This window comes from Gadus chalcogrammus, chromosome 12, assembly GCF_026213295.1.
Source record: "Gadus chalcogrammus isolate NIFS_2021 chromosome 12, NIFS_Gcha_1.0, whole genome shotgun sequence".
NCBI lineage: Eukaryota > Metazoa > Chordata > Actinopteri > Gadiformes > Gadidae > Gadus > Gadus chalcogrammus.
The window spans coordinates 20,379,459-20,400,573 of record NC_079423.1 but is presented as its reverse complement, the minus strand read 5'-3'; the positions used below and the strand labels follow the sequence as shown (position 1 = coordinate 20,400,573).

The 21,115-nt window shown below is 46.1% G+C and overlaps 1 protein-coding gene across 5 annotated transcripts in view; it reads right to left on the bottom strand.

Annotated features, from left to right (window-relative positions):
• Positions 1-10,157: 10,157 nt before the first annotated feature.
• oma1 (OMA1 zinc metallopeptidase) overlaps positions 10,158-21,115 on the bottom strand; it is an 84,454-nt gene continuing 73,496 nt past the window's right edge. The window contains exon 8 of one of the 5 annotated variants that reach the window (XM_056604555.1): positions 10,158-10,383. In XM_056604555.1, the coding sequence (XP_056460530.1) occupies positions 10,177-10,383 (207 nt within the window). In that variant the 3' untranslated portion in view covers positions 10,158-10,176. Of the gene's footprint in view, positions 10,384-16,505; positions 16,743-21,115 lie in introns of those variants that run through there. The other 4 variants (XM_056604556.1, XM_056604558.1, XM_056604554.1 and 1 more) reach the window with 4 other exon arrangements.

The following is a 21,115-nucleotide window of genomic DNA, read 5'->3' as shown; positions in this document are numbered from 1 at the left end:
CTGTCCTTAGTGTACACACTAGGCTTCTCAATCAGATAACTGTATATGTCGGGCCATGTTATAGCTGGCCATATGGACATATCTGCAATCCATTCCTCACTCGGAATACTATATGGGTCTGGTAATTTCTCACCAGTGCTGAGGACCAGTTTGTTCAGGTAATCGGTGCAGTCTGAGCTGCTGAGGCTGTTGATGTAATTAGTCTGAGCCATCTCTGTCAAGACCTAGCTAACAAGCTGTCAGACCTGTAGTGTAAAACTATATTTACAGTGACATTGGCGTTTTCTTTTTTTTTTTTTTTTTATGTTGGCAGGCCGTAAAGTAGCCTCGCCGTAAACATTTTTACTTTTAACTTTGTTAGCGTTAACTAACATTACGACCGTGCTCCTGATATTGGAAACATCTAAAACAACCGTCAAAACCTGGTAAGTTGAGTGAAATTCATGGACATTTCAGCAAGTGTTTTTATGATTTGTGATGCAATGAAAAACAAAGCGATTTTTCAGTAAAATGACATTTAATTGCAACTGTGTCAGGGAGAACTTACAAGCAATACAGCATCTACATTGATATCAGTTCACTCCGAAGCAGGCTTTTGCCCCCTGGCTGCGCGCGCACCTAGTATTGTTTGTACACAAGAAACACGTCTATAGGGTACTCGCCATTTTGTAGTGTTGTTCGAAATCTCACTGGTTAATTTCATGCACTAGTATATAGTGCACTTAAAATACCCCAAATTTGAGTGTACATATGATGTTCCCTACGTGTTACTCCGGTATACCACAATGCAATGCGGTCATGTTTTTCCGGAGGAGAAGAAGAAGCTGAATAACCGCGAAAACTAATAAATTTAATGATGGAGTCTCCGACCGGCTTTCGTTTAGAAATGTCAACAATTTATTTGGGATTTAACATGGAAAATGTAACATTCAAAATTAATAAGAAAAACCTTGTTCAAGGAAATGTAACATTCAACATCAATGCAACCTCCAGCTTTCCTCGAGAGTGCCCGGTTTGTTTACATGATGTGGGCGCATCTGTCTGCGTCACACAAATACCCGGCGCATTTACTGACGCAAATGACGTTTAGAAATGTTCAGCATAGTGTCCGAATTCTCGTTTGTTCGTTCCCTATGTAGTGCACTATATCATGAACACTATAGGGAATAGTGAGTGAGTGAGTGAATAGGGAACGATTTCGAACACAGCTCATGTACCACAGCTGTGACCCGGAAATGGTGCAGCGGGGTGTGATGTCATTTCGCCGTGCCAGCAGACCGGTAGGTTTGGAGCCCCTCCCCTCTCCTCTCGCAGCAGTGAGTGAATACGGCAGATCAGCGCTACTTAGTATGTTTTCCACCTGTGCCAGTTCATTTCAATTACAATTTGCGGGGCTTTTTTGAAGTTGTAAAAATAGCTAAAAATATAATCGACTATCGGCCCATCCCTAGTGTGCATGTCCTCTGTTAGCTTCTCAACAGCTCTCTGGAGACCATCAGAGACCGACACGGACTGTACAGATGGGCCCCCACCACCGTAGGAAGCAGCAGCAGTACTCGCGTAGTCTCTCTGTAGGGTCATTCTGGCGTTCTCACATCACTCCGCTAAGTGTAAAGCCTCCTCCAGGTCCGTGGCGCCCATCTCCAAACACTTGGCCTTCAACGCGGGGTCAAGACCAGCCAGGAAGCGCCGAAACTTCTCCTCCCTCTGTGCAACACCACCATAATCCGGAGCGTACACCTCCAGGTTTTCACCAGAAGCACGCACACGGGCTGACAGGCTTGCTCTGAACCGGTCCATTAACTGTCTCTGTCCAAACGCTGCTCCCAGCCTCTCTTTGATCGCAGCATAATCCGACTTGGTCGCATCAGGAAGACTGTCCCACAGCAGAAAAGCGGACTTGCCGAGGCGAGTAGGAAGAATCCTCACCAGCTCCTCCGTACAGCCTTTGCCGCCCCCTGCCGTGGCGCCGACGGCCACCTCCAACTGCCTCGCCCAGCTGAGGAAACTCTGGCTCCCGTCCCCGGTAAAAGGAGCAGGCAGGTCGATCTTTACAGCTCCGCCCGGCGAGTATCTTCCCAGCATGCTTGTGTAACCTGCGTTGTGTTTTGTTTCCTTCAAGCATTGGACTCGGACGCTCAGCATTGGATGCAGCGGTTTTATTGCCTGCACAATGGGTCAGCAACATAAAGGACAGGTTTAGAGCATTTCCTGGTCCGCCGGCAGCAGTTACCGTCTTTTCTGCTCTATAATTTATTATATATATTTAAAACAGAGTCGCGCTAAACAGCGCACATAAACAGGTGATCCCTCCCCTCATGTGGCGACCGGCGGTATTGCATGTAAAAATGGCGGGACCGGCTAGCTAGACATTCTAGATTTTGAATGCTAGCAACGCCACAAGTGGGATTATAAACATACATGTAACTAAAACAACCTATCGGTTACCTGCACAATGGGTCAGTAACATAAAGGACAGGTTTAGAGCATTTCCTGGTCCGCCTAGACAAAATACATACAATATTACAAATGCAAACGAAAATCAAAACTCAAATAAAAGAAACAATACAATGCATTGCCAACTATATGAAGAGTGTATTAAACAACCGTTTTCAGATAAGTGAAAATGATAAAATTACTTTAATAAATGTTTCATGCGGACACGTTTTATGCTCAACCTACCGGCAGCAGTTACCGTCTTTTCTGCTGCAGGATATCCGGAATACAACATTAGCAACATATCAAAATAAAAGTCTTGACCCAATGACACAGGATTTAACGATATACATACTCATTTTATTTGTTCCGTTACATACACCTCCCTTAAATCCTGCTAAATTGGGGATGTAGCGGTAAAACACTCACCAAAATAAAGAGGAATAGAGATAGAAACAAATAATAAAAAAATAAAAATACCTCCTAGGCCTCAAAACCGGAAAAAAAAATTATACAGGCACCAACAAGTCAATGAAACCAAATATCACTAGCCAGAGGCGGAGTGGCCGTCGGGAAGATCGGGAGATTTCCCGGTCGGCCGGCGAGGTCAGGTGGACCGGCCCGCAATTGTGTAGCGGCCTGCGAAGTCAGTTGGACCGGCCCACAGTTGTGAGCGGCCGCGAAGCGTCTGCAAGCCGGCCCTGAGCATAATTTATTCCCAGACAAGACGCTGCGAAAATCCCCGAAACAAACAATATATATCTCTTGAACATCCAACCAATATTTATACCACTTGCTTACTCTCTATGTCTCATTCATGTTTTTTTTTATATTATTTTTTTTTACTTCATTTAATTCTTCATTATTCAGGCGTTACATAAGTTTCATAGCCATAAATAAATAATACGAACTACAGTTTACTTTAATTTGTTTGTTCTTGAATTGACGTAGAATGGAGCAAAGACTCCTGGGATTGGGAAATGGGTTTATCCAATAAACAGCTTGCAGGGCAAGTCCATTTTCGGAAATGTAGGGGGATATATGAGCGGCCCCACGTCTAATGGAATGACCCTAAAGACACGTCAGACAGAGAAGGCGAGCAAGTCCTTTATTATGTCCATGGAGCAAGTTCGTGGTTGCTTGCTTTTGTTTACCGGCGTTGCTATGGTTACCGGTATTGTAAGGAAGTGCGCCAATTCTCGGAGTGCCAATTCCCTTCCGCACAGAGCAGAACTGTGGCATATTTTACACATTTTTATTTTCTTAATTATATCATTCATTTTTATCGATTTTTTTTTTATTACTGAAAAATCAAACAAAAAAAAACGTTGTTGGGGGGGGGGGGGGACGGACGGACCGGGGAGGATTCTCCCGTTGGCTATTAGTGTCCAACTCCGCCCCTGTCACTAGCTGTCGATTAAGGAATCCTCCAACTAAGGAGTACTTAAGGAATGGGATGGCGCCATCCACAAGACCAAAAGTAGACTCTTGAGATGCCTGTTACACCTCAAATATTGCTATAAATGATACTTATCTCTAACTGTGTCTTACTATGTATATAGACTGACTACACTGACATCTAGTACCTATATGTTGAATCTCAAAACAAACTTTTAACTAAATAAATGAAAGAGTTCACTGTGGACTCTGAAGTGTCAAGGACTTGCTCATTCATTTCGCAAATGAGCCTCTCTGGAGGGTTGACAGCCCTGCCTCGTCTGGTTTGAGCTACTGTGTCTTCAAAACCCAGAGGTTGAGTGCATACTGGAAGTGCATCTGTGGATACCTCTTCATGTGCAATGACCACGGGGTGGAGCTCAGCACTGTGTCGGCCATTGATTATAGGGGGAACATCACTGTCCTCCAAACTCCGATCACTGCCGATGACACTAGCTGAGTCAAATGGCTCAGACACCCAATCAGACACATCATGTCCTTCAGAGAGGCCAGTCTGTCGATCCTCCAACTCAGAATCATCAGGGCTGGACAGCACCCAGTGTACAGTCCGGTCAACGCTGCCATCAATCTCACCTGGGAGGTTGACTTTGGGAACCATCCCCTCACTGACATCCACCTCAACTACAGAATTGACTTCAGGCACCACCTCGCCTCTGTGATCTACTTCTTCCGAAGGGCTGACTTCAGGAACCACCTCACCACTACCCCTGGTGTGGGTGTCTTCTCCATCACCAATCGGTAAGAAGTTCACAGGAAGCAGTAGATTTCGGTGGACTACCTTCAGTTTATCAGAGGCAACGTCTTTGATCTTGTAGACATTGATGTCAGGGTTCGCAGCCACAATTTCGTACATTGTTGACTCCCATTTGTCAGCCAACTTCCTTCTCCCTCTTTCACCTCTGTTCGCAACGAGCACTCTGTCACCAATGATTAGAGGTGACCCCTTGACCTTCCTGTTATAGAGCCTTGCGTGTCTAGTCTGTTCTGACTGTGTCTTTGTGCAATCTGCACCGCTTCACGCAGGTCTTTCTTCAGGCGTGACACAAACTCATTGTGGTCCACCACAACATCGTCAGAAACCACAGTTTGAAACAGGACGTCAACTGGGAGACGAGGGACTTGTCTCGTGCTCTGTGCAATTGTAACAGAAGGTGAGTAGCTGTAACATCTGGGGCCACTTTGCTTTGGACTTAGGAGGCAACGTTCTGATCATGGACCCAAGGGTCCTGTTGAATCTTTCAACCACGCCATTGCCGATGGGGTGGTATGGTGTTGTGTGCGACTTTTCGACACCTGAAAGAATCAACAGCTCCCTGATCAACTTGCTTTCAAAGTTCGCTCCCTGATCAGAATGAATCCTCCTAGGGAAACCGTACACGAGAAAGAAATCGTCCCAGAGCTTCCGAGCCACTTGCTTAGCGGACTGATTTTTGCATGGGAATGCATGAGCCATTTTGGAAAAATGGTCAGTCACAACAAGCACATCCATGGACTTCCCATCATTGACCTCTGCAGACCAAAAGTCAATGCAGACCAGTTCCATCAGCTCCGTTCTCAAGTGGAGCACAAGCACCGGGCTCTGGTGTCTTTCCAACAACACAGCGATGACAGTTTTTCACATGATCATCAACGTCTCTTTTCATGCCAACCCAGAAGAATCTCTGCCTAGCCAGAGACAGCGTTCGGCTCTTCCCTTGGTGACCAGCGGAATCATGAATTCCATTCAGTACTTGCGCTTTGAGAGAGTTGGGCACGACAAAGAGAAAAAGTCGTCTGTTCATGCCTTGATCTTTTCTCACCTTGCACAGTAAGCCATCATGGATAACGAGCCTGTCCCAATACTTCAGGAGCTGGCGCACACTGAAGGACTCATCTGTTCTCTCATTTTTCGATGGCTTCCGCCGTCTCTCGATATAGTAGAGGACTCGGCTGATAGTACTATCCTGCCCTTGTTGGTTCACAAGACTGCTGTGAGGAATGGGGGAGTCAACCTGCTGCAGTTGAGGAACAGCCGGACTCGCACCCAGGACTTCACTCAGACCACCACTGGAATGAGCTTCCAGAACAGCTGAAACATCTGGAGCTCCGACCGAACCAGTGTCTGAGGCTTCGTCGGCAGATGTGTTATGTGGATTTTTGCCTGATCTCAGGACCATCTGATGATTTTTGGAGTACCTGAAGGCATTTTGGACTGTGTCATCCACAACACCACTGAAATTTCTCAAGAGAGACATGTATGGCTCGGTAACAATGCGGTGGCTTACGCAAGACTGGACGAAGGGTTCTCTGCTTAAAGCATCTGCCACAATGTTTCTGGGGCCTGGGACATACCTTATGTCAAAGCTGTATGATGCAAGTTTAGCCACCCATCGCTGTTCACAGGCATCCAGTCTGGGCTTTGTCAAAATGTATGTCAAAGGGTTGTTGTCAGTCCATGCAGTGAAATGTCTTCCCTTTAGCCAATGGCTGAACTTTTCACAAACAGCCCACTTCAGTGCAAAGAATTCAAGTCTATGAGCAGGGTAGTTCATCTGTGACCGAGACAACGTTCTGCTGGCAAAGGCTACCGGTCTTGCTATCTCCTCACCAGGAGGGACTTGAGAGAGGACTGCTCCAACTCCGTCAAAAGACACGTCAACAGCCAGAATGAAAGGCTGGTCGAACATTGGGTGAGCTAAGGTCACACTCTCTAGCAGATCTGACTTCAGGACTTCAAAGGCCTGCTGACAAGCAGATGTCCAATCAGTAGGGGCGAGTTTAGTGACACTCTGCCGTTTTTTTGGCTTTCTCCCCAACTTCCCACGAGTCTGCTTACTGGATCCTGCTGTCAACTTGAAGAGTGGCTTGGCCTTCGCAGAACATCCCTCAATAAAGTGTTGATAATACATCACCATACCAAGGAACGATCTGATCTTCTTTGAACATGGTGTCTGCCCGTCAGCCTCCATCAGATCAACTCTCTGGATTTTGCTGATGGCCTCGACCTTGTCTCGATCCGTCTCAATGCCTTTCTCACAAATTATGTGGCCAAGAAATTTAACAGAACGTCTTAAAAAGAAGCATTTCTTTGGGGCCAGCTTCAGATTGTGACTCGACAGACGGGAGAAGATCATTTCGAGACGCTGAAGGGCCACAGACTCGGAAGGAGCGAACACCATGAGATCGTCCAGGTAGCACAGGACACTGCTGAAGTTCTCATCGCCAAAGATTGACATCATCATTCTCATGAACGTGGCTGGACTGTTTGAGAGACCCTGAGGCAGTCTGTTGTACTCGTGCAGGTCGAAAGGAGAAGAAAAGGCTGTACATTTCTTATGCTCTTCCTGCAAAGGCACATTGTAATAGCCTGATGTCAGATCCATTGTGGAAAAGAAGACGTTCCCGCCCAGTGCAGCCAACACATCAGACTGGTGAGGCAACGGGTAGGCGTCTCTGACCGTCCGAGCATTCAACCATCTGAAATCTGTACAGATCCTTAAATCGCCATTCTTCTTCCAGACAAGCACGAGGGGAGATGCATAATCACTGTGTGACTTGCGAATGATTCCCTTCTCCTCCATGTCGTTCAGAGTCGTCCTTAGTTTAGCATACTGGCTTGGTGGTATACGCCTGTAAGGCAAACGAAAGGGTCGGTCATCAGCCAGATGAATGCGATGGACAAAGTCACTAACTTCTCCACAGTCCATTTTGTCTCTTGAGAATATTGACTCATATCTCTCTATGGTCTGGAGCAGCTTGTCTTTCCAGTGTGCTGACACCTCACAAGACTCCAGATCGATGTCAGGGAGGTTCAAACTGCACAAGGCACGTTTCATCTCTTCCTCTGACCTGGGAGTTGAGGGGCTGCTGTCCGTACACTGCACATTTGACTTGATCTGTTCTGGCTGTGGCAGGTCTTCCACAGCAATACAAGGTGACACGTCGGCTATCTTAGCATTTCTCCTCAGGACTACTCTATGATTGGTTGGGTTTATAATTTTCATCGGAATGGAGCCATCACCCCAAAGCGGTGTGATCACTCTGCCAACCATTATCTGCTTAGGCCTTGATCTTGACTTGGTCGGCTCAACGATGACTGTGCTACCCACAGACAAGGCTGGAGACACGGGTAGCTTACCCCAAACCAGGTGCTCTGTTTGTGGCTCTAATGTCACACTTCTCATGAGCTTTACAGTGCCCACTCTGTCTGGCACAGACTCACCTCTCCACCTCTGCGTGTTGGAGAAAAGGGACAAAAACTGAGAGCATTCATCACTCTGGTTATTGCTGGGCATGGACGTGAGCTTCCAATAGCCACCTGCCTCTCTCAGACACGTCAAAAGCCTTTTGATGACATTACTGCCCGGAATCATCTCCTCAGATTGACCTGGGACAACTAAAGTGGGAACAGTTATTGAATAACCGTACACACTGACTTGGAGGTCATAGATTGCTGTTGGAGTGACACGATGGCCTCCACAGCCAACAATCACAATATCTTGAGCTGACTGCTTTGAATTGCCTGGAATGTATTTCAACAACATGGCTTCAGCAGACTCACTAAGAGTACACGCCATGGATCCACTATCAATAAGCGCTTTGAAAGAGAGTCCATTCACTATTGAAACTGATGTGTAAAATAAACTATCAGACCTGGGAACTGTCTGCAAATTCTGAAAAATAACTGTCTTCTCTGACGAACAATCACTACTGTACAACTGACTAAGAGATGCATAGTCAGAAAAAGCCTCAAAGCTAGAAGTGGGAAGCACACTTTCACAATCGACGTGGTCCTCTCCCACATGCAGATCTGTTAGTTTGACGCCTGGCCACCGGGTGCTGCACTCTGTCCCCTACGTGGACATCTGTCCCTTGCATGGTCAGGAGAAAAACACTGGAAACAGTCTGTTATCCTTACAGTGTGACAAGGCAGAATGAGAGGGGTCTTTGCAAACTAAACACGTGTGTCTTTAAGACCTTGAATACGAGGTAGACCACTTGTCCTTCTATTCGCTGATCTAGACTGAGTAGTATTCATAAGAACCTTCTCCATCATACCAATCATCCTCTCCATAGCAGAGTGATCAGCTGATGTGGACTGTGGTGTTGGCTGAGCGCTACACAGGGGAGCTGGGCTACTCTTCACCTCCATCCTGTTCACAGCCACGTTCTTCTCCCCAACAGCCCCATCTTTCCCTACCCCTGCTGCTCTGATGACCTTCTCTGAGTGGTACTCATCCAAAACTTCTTGCACTTCTGCAGCTGACACTTGTCGATGGTCTTAGAACGAAAAGTGAGCAATAGACCTGAATCTGGGCAGTTCCTAATGAACATACGTGTGACCTCAATGGACAAGCTGTCTTGCTGCTTACCCTGTTCCAGGAGACACTCAGCAGCAATATCAGCAGCACAGTTAAGGCGAAGCCAGTAGTCAAAGGGATCTTCCCGTGGTTCAGGGAAGGTCGTGTAGAAGTCTTGCAGAGGCAGTGGTGAAAACTGCTTGCAACTGAAATGCTTCCTTAAAAGGCTATAGATGGAAGCTGGACTATGTCTGATGTCAACGCCACTTGATTTAATGCCCGCTTTGACTACATCCTTGGCCTTGCCCCTTAAATGGATGAGAATCTCTTCACCCTGCTCTCCAATAGATAGACCTCCCTTCTTTATGAAAGTTTGCATTAGCTCAATCCACTCTTCAAGAGTAAATGAGTCTGAATTCTCACCTCTGAAAGTAGGGGGATCTCTCACCTTCCTCTGACTCATTACATGTAGCTGAGTTGATGACACAGAGTCCTGAGCTGGAGCGTAGCTACCACTGTGTACACTTGGAGTAGACAAAGCCGCCGCTGGACTAGACCTACTCAAGTGTGTGAGAATGCTGTCTGCTAGTTGTTGACCTATGTGTTGCACGATGCCACTCATCTGGCCCACAAGGTCCTCTGTAGTTAAAGGAGTGGAAGTGCAGGGGGCCTGTTGCGCAGGGAAACTAGTTTGTTCTGTGTGAGCAGCGTGTGGTGTGCCACTAACAACAGGACGTGGAGTCCTCGCTGCCATCCCTACAGTAGTACCCACAGACACACTAAGCTGAGGGAAAGGGATAGGCAACCCCAACACACCTCTACCCCGACCCACACTAACAGGAGTCAGAAAGCCTTGAGCTCCAGTAACCTGTGAGCCAGCCATGACAATGGAAAAGACGGAGAGAAAAAGAAAGAAAAAAAAAAATTTCTAATAAAAAAATACAAAATGTCGATGTTCACTAAAACAGTCACATTAATATCTACTCATAACATTTCATATATTCTACAGTTCCCCAAATATAACACAATACCCAAGTGTTCTCAGCTGATCTCCAGTGTGGGAATGGTAACAGGCCCTCCGGTAAGGGTTGTTGGTCAGCGACCAATCAGTTGAATCCGGGATCAGGGCACCACTGTAACCTGCGTTGCGTTTTGTTTCCTTCAAGCATTGGACTCGGACGCTCAGCATTGGATGCAGCGGTTTTATTGCCTGCACAATGGGTCAGCAACATAAAGGACAGGTTTAGAGCATTTCCTGGTCCAAGAGAAACGTATCAATCCCTTTATTTACGGCGTTATGTTGTGATATATTGTCAATAAAGACCAAATATATATAGCTTTACATTTACGGCCATACTTGTCATGAAATTATAGGGAGGAGGCTGGGCATGCTGGTGTCATATACCATTGTTGGGAACGGCAATTACCGTTCCTGAATGTCAGTGGCCGCGGTGGCACATACCACAAGCCAATAAACGATCCCGGCGCTACTGAGATTTAAAGCATTTATCAACATTAAAAATTATATAAAATCTAACCCTTGCTGACACTTGTTTGCAAGGAACGATATACTCTTGCACTCATAATTCATCATCACATTTTCTCCCTGGGTGTGTTCACGGTAAAAACAACATATTTAATGGAGCACTTATGGTAAGCAAAATAATAGCACCGCTCCCAGAAATAGGAGTGGTGAAAATATTAAAATACATACATTTTCTATTCTCTCCTTGAAGAAAATTCACCAGGAGAACATCACATTTAATTAAATTATATACAACAGCTCTGACTGTCTCAAGTATGCAGGATTTGTATGCATCAAAAATAATTTTATATTAGTTTTTTTGGGGTGTGCATTTGCGTCTCCTAAAAATTGGGATAGATACCAATATCACTGCACACATGGATATAAAACTATACAAATACAGCCCAGACACATAGTCAGAGCACATTTTTAAATGAAAACAGCTCATCAAAAAATATAATCCATGGTATAAGGGACCTAGAAGTGTTGCAAGGACACTGAAATGTACTGTAATAATTGCGCACTCACACACATACACAAACACACATACTTGTGTGCATCCATGAGTACATGCGTTGTGTTTGTGTGTGTCCACAAAGTGCATTTATTGTAGTCTCTTCATAAATAATGCACATGTTGATGTTGCAACGTATGGTTGTTTGAGCAATGAATTCAGCTTGTCCCCAGCCAAGGCTGTGTAAAAATCCAGATGCTAATGCATTGAACTGCAAAAATACTTCCCAGCCATCTGAACATACTCTAAACTCCTTTAACATGGCACTCATGCACACGAGATATACGCTGGAGCACTGGAAAGGGTGAGTTGGACTCTTCAAATCGAAAAAAACTTTGGGGAAAACAACAGTGAAAAAAAAACAGTGACACACACACACACACACACACTGAAAACTGTACCCTCAATACCTAAGCAATCAGTAGGTCTGACTTTGAGAATCTAGAGGCTTTGCGAAATGCTGTTTCCCATCTCCGGTGTCCCATCAACAGCAGTTAAAGCAGGTGTGGGGTTGCTCAGCGAGACAGGGGTCAGGAAAAGAGTCTCAGAGGGTTAGCTGTAGACGGGACGGACGGCGTGTCTGAAGGACGGGCATCAGAAGCCGGGGCCGAGCGGGCTTGGACCAGGAGGGCTGCGGGCATTGCATCCGAGAAGCCCCTGACTGCAGCCCGCAGACGGAGCCTACATGGAGGGGGCGGGCACTCAGTCCACATGGAGGGGGCCGGCACTCCGCCCACATGGAGGGGGCGGGTACTCATGCTGCGTTCGAGTATTCTCTGCGAACCGACTCGGATCTTGGATCTGACGCCACGCCCATCCACATCGAGGGGGCGGCCACTCAGTTCACATTGAGGACTAGTCAAACAGCATTTCTGATCCCGTTTCTGACCTGAAATTAGCTGAAATGTACCTGAAATTAGAGTGTGCGCGCCCGAGCGAGTGATGCCAAAAACATGCAAGTAAGTGAGACTGTCAAAATGCTTAATATATTTAGTAATATTCATGCAATTATGTATTATGTCTTGTTAACTACTTAATCGTCTTTTAAATTTTAGTTACACCTAGCATGTTCCCCCCAACATGCTAGGTCAATTTTCAGCATCATAAGGTTGAGTGATATAGTCATGTCATACACCGTTTGAAAGCTTAGAATCTCAGGAATGTCAACCAATGTCAACCATTCAGTGAAATAAATATGTTTAGTGAATATAGATCAAATATATCCTAGTGTCTTAGGTCAAAATAGCCCCCCTCACCCTCCTCCTCCCTTGGTCCATTCTAACTTTATCGTCGTTGTGGATATCCTTAGCAATGAGTTGATACTTAATGTTGGGTCTTGAAATGTTCATAAGAGTCCACAGAAATCGAATATCAATATTATTTTAGTCTAATTACATTGTGTATATGCACAAGCCATCTTATACAAAGAAGCCGAAAAATAGAAAACCGAAACGCTGCAATGTTTTTTTGTAGAAAACTGCTTTTATGTTTATACTGGTTTTTGACTTTTAGAGACACGTCAGTGTAATTGTGGATGGCGAGAGCCCTGAAATACAGCTGGACAGCAGCGGTCTACATCACTGCCCCTTCTGCAGATACAAAGGGTCAAAATGTGATATCTACCATCACATTAAATGCCATGCCTCGGTTAAATACAGAGGTAAATTTTCTTAATTTTTTATTATTATTATTTATATTATTATTATTATATATTTGTATGTAATGTATGCCGATTACTCACCAAGGTCTGCAGAGGAGCTTTCAGGAAGCAGGAAGAGAAGACGGGAGGAAAAAAAACTACAGGTACGTGTCATATACTGTAATGTGTGATGTTGTCTTAGTGCAATTGTGAAAGACTATAGTCTTACCACCCTCCCACCACTAATACATTTCAGGATAAAGATCTCTGCACAAAAAGGGCTAGAGTTGCTCCAACAGCATCCAGCTCTGAAGGATCAGGTAATGTATAGACTGTTAATCCAGGTGAATCCATGTAGGCCTACACATATTCTGAGTATTTGTGAGATATGATTGATTCTATTAGGATTCTACTTCCAAATTAAGTTGTACACATATCTCCATCAATATACAAGTTATAGCCTACTCCATGGCTGATCTAAAAAAGCCGACATCGAAACCTCTACCAACATGCTCTACCACCTACTGAAAACCATCTGGGAGGAAGAATGTGTCCCATCAGACTGGAAAGATGGACACATTGTGAAAATCCCAAAGAAAGGAGACCTCAGGGACTGCAAGAACTACCACGGAATTATGCTCCTATCAACTCCAGGGAAGGTGCTCAACCGGATCCTGCTGGAGAGGCTTCAGAAGGGGTTGGATGAGAAACTGAGGGAAAACCAGGCCGGCTTCAGGGAAAACAGATCCTGTGGAGACCAAACCGCCACCCTCAGGATTATCATTGAGCAGTCCATCGAATGGAACACTTCTGTCTATGTCAATTTCATATATTTTGAAAAAGCCTTCGACAGTGTGGATAGGGAGATGCTGAGGAAACTGACGGCCCACTACGGGATCCCAGCAAAAATAACCAACATCATTAGGAGCACCTACCAAGGGATGCGATGCCAAGTCCTCCATGAAGGATGCATATCTGAGCCTTTTGAGGTCCTGACTGGTGTGCGGCAAGGGTGCTTGCTCTCTCCACTTCTCTTCCTCCTCTGCGTAGACTGGATCATGATACAAGTAACCTGCAATAGCCGAACTGGCATACAGTGGAGCCTGACAGAGCAGCTAGAAGATCTGGATTTTGCTGATGACCTGGCACTACTGGCTCACACACATCAACAGATGCAGGAAAAATCAGGCAAGCTAGAGGATACCGCTGCTCTGCTCGGGCTCAAAACTAACTCATCAAAAACCAAAGTAATGAGAATTAACAGCAACAACAACACTCCCATAACCATGAACCAAAACCAACTAGAGGAAGTAGCCAGCTTCACATACCTGGGGACTATCATTTCTGTGGATGGTGGTACAGAGGAGGACGTCCGAGCCAGAATTGGAAAGGCAAGGGCAACATTCAACATGCTCAACAATATCTGGAAGATGAAAAACCTGTCACTCAAGACCAAACTACAAATCTTCAACTCAAACGTCAAGTCCACCCTTCTATATGGCTCTGAAACCTGGAAGACCACCACTAACATACTCAATAAGCTGCAGACTTTCACCAACCGGTGCCTCAGACGCCTCCTGGGAATCTTCTGGCCCAACACCATCTCAAACGCCAACCTGTGGGAACTCACCCAACAAGAAACAATAGAAACCCAAATCCGGAGGAGGAAATGGAAGTGGATAGGCCATACACTCAGAAGACAATCACGAAGCAAGCCCTAACCTGGAACCCACAGGGCAAGAGGAAGAGAGGCAGACCGAGAACCACCTGGAGAAGAACCACAGAACAGGAAATGAAGAAAGAAGGGCTGTCCTGGCCTCAACTGGAGCGGAGGGCCCAAGACAGGAGAGGATGGAGGGGTTTTGTCGATGGCCTATGTTCCTTTGGGAACTTAAAGGCCTAACTAACTATGGCTGATCTATTGCACTACTAGGGCCTACTTTTATTATTCCATTGTATTGGCCTACTCAACATTACAGACAACAATCTGTTTTATTTCCAGACAAAACTGAAGACCAGGAACTGGAACCTGGGAACCTGGTATGTAATACGTGTGTAATGCTGGAGGTTGTATGTATAGCCAGATGAATCATGACTAGTTGAATAGTGTTTTTTATCACTGAAAACTCATCAGTAGTAGTAGCCTTTGTTTGCATACCATTTTGTGGTTTTGGGAGAGTAGGGTGTCAAGTACAGACACAAATAATTTTTCTTTCTTCTTCAAGGAAGATTATGTTGTCCTGAAGGACACAATTCAGGCATCAGCATGGTGCCAGTTACAGTCCTTCAAGGACAGCGTTTCTCTCCAAGAGGTCATTGGGATGGAAGGTTGGGACCAGATGGCAGCATCAACACAGCGCAAATCCCATGACGGCGGGGATGAGGAAGAAACGTGGAAACCATTCCAATTCTCATTCAGATTAAATACTGACTATGAACTGTTCTGTGTGGAGATGATGGACAGGAGAAACCTGAAGGTGTTTGCCTCTTTCGAGTCAAACACCTCTCCCCCTCCCCGTCCCCCTCCCCGTGACGCCTGCGCCACACGACTCCAATGTAGTCTGATGATGCAGCATAATGGCGGCGCTTGGCAGCTATGGCGGCGGTGACGGCAATGTCGGGTGACGGAGCGTGAAGCAAGAGTGGCGTCCACCTCACTGAGGAAGGCGTCAGTGTGTTCCCCCCCCCCCCCCCCCCCCCCCGTTGAGACTTTGTTTGTTCTACACTTTATTGATTTATCTTTTAGGTTAATAGTTTACAATCTATTTTGTTGTAGTTGTTATTTTTTAATTGTTTTGTTGAATTAAAAGACTGTTGTTAGTGCTCCTGTGATTGGTGGAACTTAATGTGCTTCACACATGTAGCTTTTCATTATGTCTATTGAGGTACTTTTTTGCCCTTAGATGTGGTCACTTCGTTATTCCTCACATTACATCTGTTAAGGTCATACCTTTGGGTCCCAGTCTTCATAGTTCCCCAAATCTTATTTTGGCTCTTACTGGGCCTGTAACTCTCACAGACAGACAGGTACAGGAGTTCGGACACGTTGCAGTATTTACAGGCAAGGGTGGATTACCGCACGGGCACACCGGGCACATGCCCAGGGGCCCAAGGGCGGCCCTAAGCCAGAGCTTCTGTTTGAAGTCGCTGTTAGTAACTTTTAATATTGCATTGTCAAAGCAATCAGTAGAGAAATACAAAAAAAAAGATCACTAGGGGGCACTATTTCAGTTAGTGAATTTGAGACGGGTCACGAACAAGGCACTGTGATTTAAACATGGAGCAACGGCGAACGGTTGTAACGTGAACTCTAAGTGGAACCTTAATAGGTCCATGAGTGGAACAGCTAAGCGAAAAAAAAATAAACAAGAGAAAATGTATTTGCAAGTCGTTTAGGCTATGCTTAACTTTATAATAGTTCCATGGTACGCAGCAAGAAAGATACCCAGTCACAATACTCCCGTACCATCTGTTTGTATAATTTAATTAACAGCATGGGCTCCCGCTAGCTTAACATAGTATTACCGTTTACTCTTGCATTAACAAGAGCAGAGGAAATCTGCTCAATCGTCAATGTGGTCGGAGTGCCCGCCCCCTCGATGTGGACTGAGTGCCCGCCCCCTCGATGTGGACTGAGTGCCCGCCCCCTCCATGTGGGCGGAGTGCCCGCCCCCTCCATGTGGGCTCCGTCTGCGGGCTGCAGTCAGGGGTACTTGTTGCATCCTGGGGGTGCGGATGTCATTGGCGCTGTGGTGGTGAGTTTGAGCTCTGGCTCCCCCTCCCTTTGACCTTGGCCTTGTCCAGCAGTGTCCGGACGCTCTTGGAGAAGACAACGCGGGGGTCTGCGGACGGGAGGGCCGGACACTCGCAACAATCTCTTAGCTCCAGAGCCTGGAGAGATTTAGAGCAAGAACGAGAGAGCGAGAGAGAGGGGGAGGACAAGTCCACATGTAGGCAAGAAACAAGACAGACACAAAGCAAGAGAGACCAAAAAGTGACAGATGAAAATAATGTAGAGGGTGGGATGATGGCTGCATTCATCCCCCATTGCTCTTTGACAATATATTTAAAAGACGAGCAGTATCAGTTTTAGGCTGGGCTGGAGGAAAAGAAGCCGTGTGGAAATGAGAGCGCTAAAATGCTTGAGGATGCTTGACAGTTGAACTGGATGGACCCAAATAGCCAAAACAATCTTCACTGAGATTTGAGGGAATGAGGGCAAGCCAAACCACGATGGGGACTATTTGAATCCAGCTAAATGGAGGACACGCCAACGTATTAATCAGAGCTGTACTGTCAGGTAGACATGGTGATGCAGGAAACAGGAAGCACCTCCACTTCCCGCCACTGTGGAAAAGGCCGGTCTATCCACTTTACTCCAGCACACCCACTCACTCCCCTTTACATACCGCACTCCTTCTCACTTCTCAGCATCCCTGTGTGTGTGGGGGTGTTAACTTAAGGACAACAATAGCACTAGCAAGCCTGCTGCTGAGCTGCTGCTGCTGGAGACAACAGGGTGAAGTAAAGTGCAGGGCCTCATGCTGCCGTTTGCTCCACAAGGTAAGGGACACAAAAAGGAGCCCATGGCCAACTGCAGACTTGGCTCGCTACTCTAACGATAAAAATGGATGCCCTGACGGTGGCGTAAGATGCATTTGATGAACGCGTCGACCAAATGGGCATGTAGTACACATATTAAAAGCATGTTTTGGTGGACGCAGGCCAAGGGACCCTAGCCATAGTTAAAATACGCCTTCATACGTTCAAATACACAGGACACACCGTTTTTCATGTTGAAGAGACGGGGCAACCTTGATAAGGGGCAACATAGTTGAATTTACACACACACGCCCATCTGTTCGTCTCAGACTCAGCAGCGTCTGACAGTGAGAGCAGGGCCAAGATCAACAGTTCAACTCACTGTCAAGGTTAATACTATCGTTGCCTGGCAGACCTGTGCGTGTGTGCAAATATAACTGAGGAAAAATGACACGCACACACCAACACACAAAATCAGTGACACTGTGTGTGTTCAAAGCACATGTTTGTTGTTGGTAACCCCGGGTCTGGCAACGATCCGATAAGGTTTTAGAATTTATTAAAAAAAAATCTTAAAGGAGACATATTATACCACCAGGTGAGTGTGATTAGCAGTTACAAGCTGTTTTGAAAATCTGTGTCTTCTGATATCACTAGTGGGCGTGTCCACCTAGATGTATGCTGGATAGATGAGCACTGTTTGCTTCAGTCCATTGGGTAGGCTGGTAGACTGATCTATCCAGCACACATCTAGGCGGACATGGCCACTTGTGATGTCAGAAGACGCAGATTTTCAAAACGGCTTGTAACGGCTAATCACACTCACACCTGGTGGTATAATGTCCCCTTTAAATAAATATTCCTAAATGAGCCCATCTACTGGGTTGTTAACTACCGGCTTCCCTCATAGACCCTAAAGTTCATTATCGTATCACGTCACCAGTGGTTAATTTGAGCCGGATCCTGCCGGAACAAGATCCGGCACCTCTTAATTTTGGCCTCCCTGTGTTCCGGTACCTATTTGGGCAGATCCGGCACCTCTCATAAAAAAAAAAGAAAAAATAAAATAAAATAAAACACATAAAAAAATGTTTAAAGAGCCCATGCCATTAAAATCACATTTTTCCTGTTGTTTGTTAAATAACATAGGTCTGAATAAGTTTGTGAGCTGTGGTAAGTTTGAAATCTATGCAGTTTGTCTGCTGAATGCAATAGGCAATGAAAGGAAAAAGGCAGAAGGAATGAGCCAATCTGGATAAGGTGACACTGTGACGTAGCGTTGTCAAACTATTATTCATGGCCCTGCCCACTTGGTTGGTTCGTAACCACCCAGAAGAATTCTGAAGGAGTCGTGATTGAGCTAGTGCTAAATGCTAATACGTGTATGGTAGTTGCTTAGTTCGTAGTAACAGGCTAGTTACAGAATTTTGAATGCAATGGCAGAACGACATCGAAGTACATGAACTGCGACATGCTGCCTGCCGCCGGTTGCCGCGGCGCGAGGCACCACCGCCGCGAAGCACCACCGCCCGGCAGCGGGCAGCCGGGCGGTGGTGCCTTGCGCCGGCAGCAGGCAGCGCGCGGTTCTGTCTACTACAGATTGATGTGGAAGTGGAAGAACCAGAGATGTCGGAGAACCCGACGAAGTCCTTTGTGATTCATTATATCGTCTGGACGTGCACACAGCTTTTGGCCGTGATAATATGTATTATATGATATTATTTAGATATAGAGCTCCAGGACTGTTCATGTACTTCAGGGAGTCAAAGCCAAAGTTCATTTCCCCCAATTCATTCTCAACCATGGCTGAGATAACCCCCACTACGAGTCTCGTTGTAGAAATACCAGAGACGAGAGTCCGACGTGTTATGCGCCATCACACCAACAGCAGAACGGTTATCCAAATAACAAGGAAGTGTACAACACTTGCGTTACAGTCCTGGGGCTCTACATCTAAATAATATCATATAATACATAGATATCTATATCAAATAATACATATTATCACGGCCAAAACCTGTGTGCACCTCCAGACGATATAATGAATCGCAAAGGACTTCGTCGGGTTCTCCGACGTCTCTGGTTCTTCCACTTCCACATCAATCTGAAGAAGACGCGGTCGTTTGATCGTCTGGAGGCTCACACAGCTTTTGGCCGTGATAATATATATTATGACATAGATATCTATGTATAAAATGGGTATCTAAGAGCCATTGCGATACATCCACCGTAAACAGAGCGCATGGTACCGTGGCTACAAGCCGCTCAGGGCCACACCCCCACCCCCCTCCTTGACCTGCCTTGACACGCCCACCGTAACCAGAGCGCATTGTACTGTGGCTACAAGCTGCTCAGGGCCACACCCCCACCCCCCTCCTTGACCTGCCTTGACACGCCCACCGAAACAGCGCGTTTGGGGGAAGCTCAATGTGCGACTGGTTTGGAGTGGCTGTAACTCTGCACCACGGCTGAACTTCGGGGACGTCTTTGAATACTGTGTTTGTAGCCCACTAATACCTATATTAAAGCATCCATAAATAGCATGGCATGGGATCTTTAAAATAAAATTTAAATAAAATAATAATATGCATGTATTAATTTACAGAACAAATCCCAAAAAGTATATGTTTTTTAAGATTTAACGTCATTTGAAATCAACAAACCACGGCCCCGTCACTATTACAGAAAAAAAATTTAACATTTGAAATTCGCCGCATCTCAGGAGAAGGAAGAGAGAAAAAAACGTTAGGCATTTCACAAACATGTCAAAGAGACAGTTGAATTTACTGTCCTTTTTCAAGAAAAAAGAAGAGTTGCATGACTCAAAACGAGTCAGAAAAGCCGGCGACGAGGGCAGCTGCAGCGGTCACGTTGAAGGTAAAAACCGGCTGCAGCAGGAGGCTAGCGCTGCTAGCCGGGTTCACCCACAGCTAGCCAAGCCGGGGCAGGAGGCTGGCACCGTGGCAGCAGCTGGTCAGGTTCACCACCAGCCGGAGCAGGAGCCAGCTACAGCGCTAGCAGTCAGCCAGGTGGACCACCAACAGCCGGAGCAACATGCGGGTACCCTGGCATCAGCTAGCCCGGTACAACAGCCGGAGCAAGAGGCGGGAACCGCCGCCATGACATCAGCTGGTTCACAGGAGGAAGATTCGGAAGGAGAGGGGAGCGCACTGAGCGGAGATGGGATGCACAGTTTGGACAGCTACTCAGTTCAAAGTTAAGCAGAGCTACTACCCCTGGCTTCTTATGAAAAATACAGGTTTTGGCTGCACAACGTGTAAGGCGGTGGGGACTTTGGGGGCAGAGAAGACGGGGGGGATGAAACTCGCAAAAGAGTGGGTTTCATGCACAGTAACCTCATCTGCTCCAGATATTAAAAAACAGCAACGCGCAATCAGAAAAAAAGTATTTGAACATGCCCGTACCAAGGCTCACCTAGCAGCAGCAAGCATTCTTGAAAAGGCAAAAGTGGATACTTTAGGACAGTCTATAATTAATAGTCAGTCTGAACAGATAGCCACTACAGCTCGCGTATTTCGCACGGCGTACAAGGAGGCTAAACGCCACCGTCCCGCATATGGGTTTGAACATGAGATTGATTGCCAAGAATTAAATGGACTCGATATGGGGAGGATTTTACATTCCAATGTTGCGTGTGTAAACATACAGAAACATATTTCTCAAGAAATGAAAAGAAAACTGTTTGAAAAAATAGTACAGTG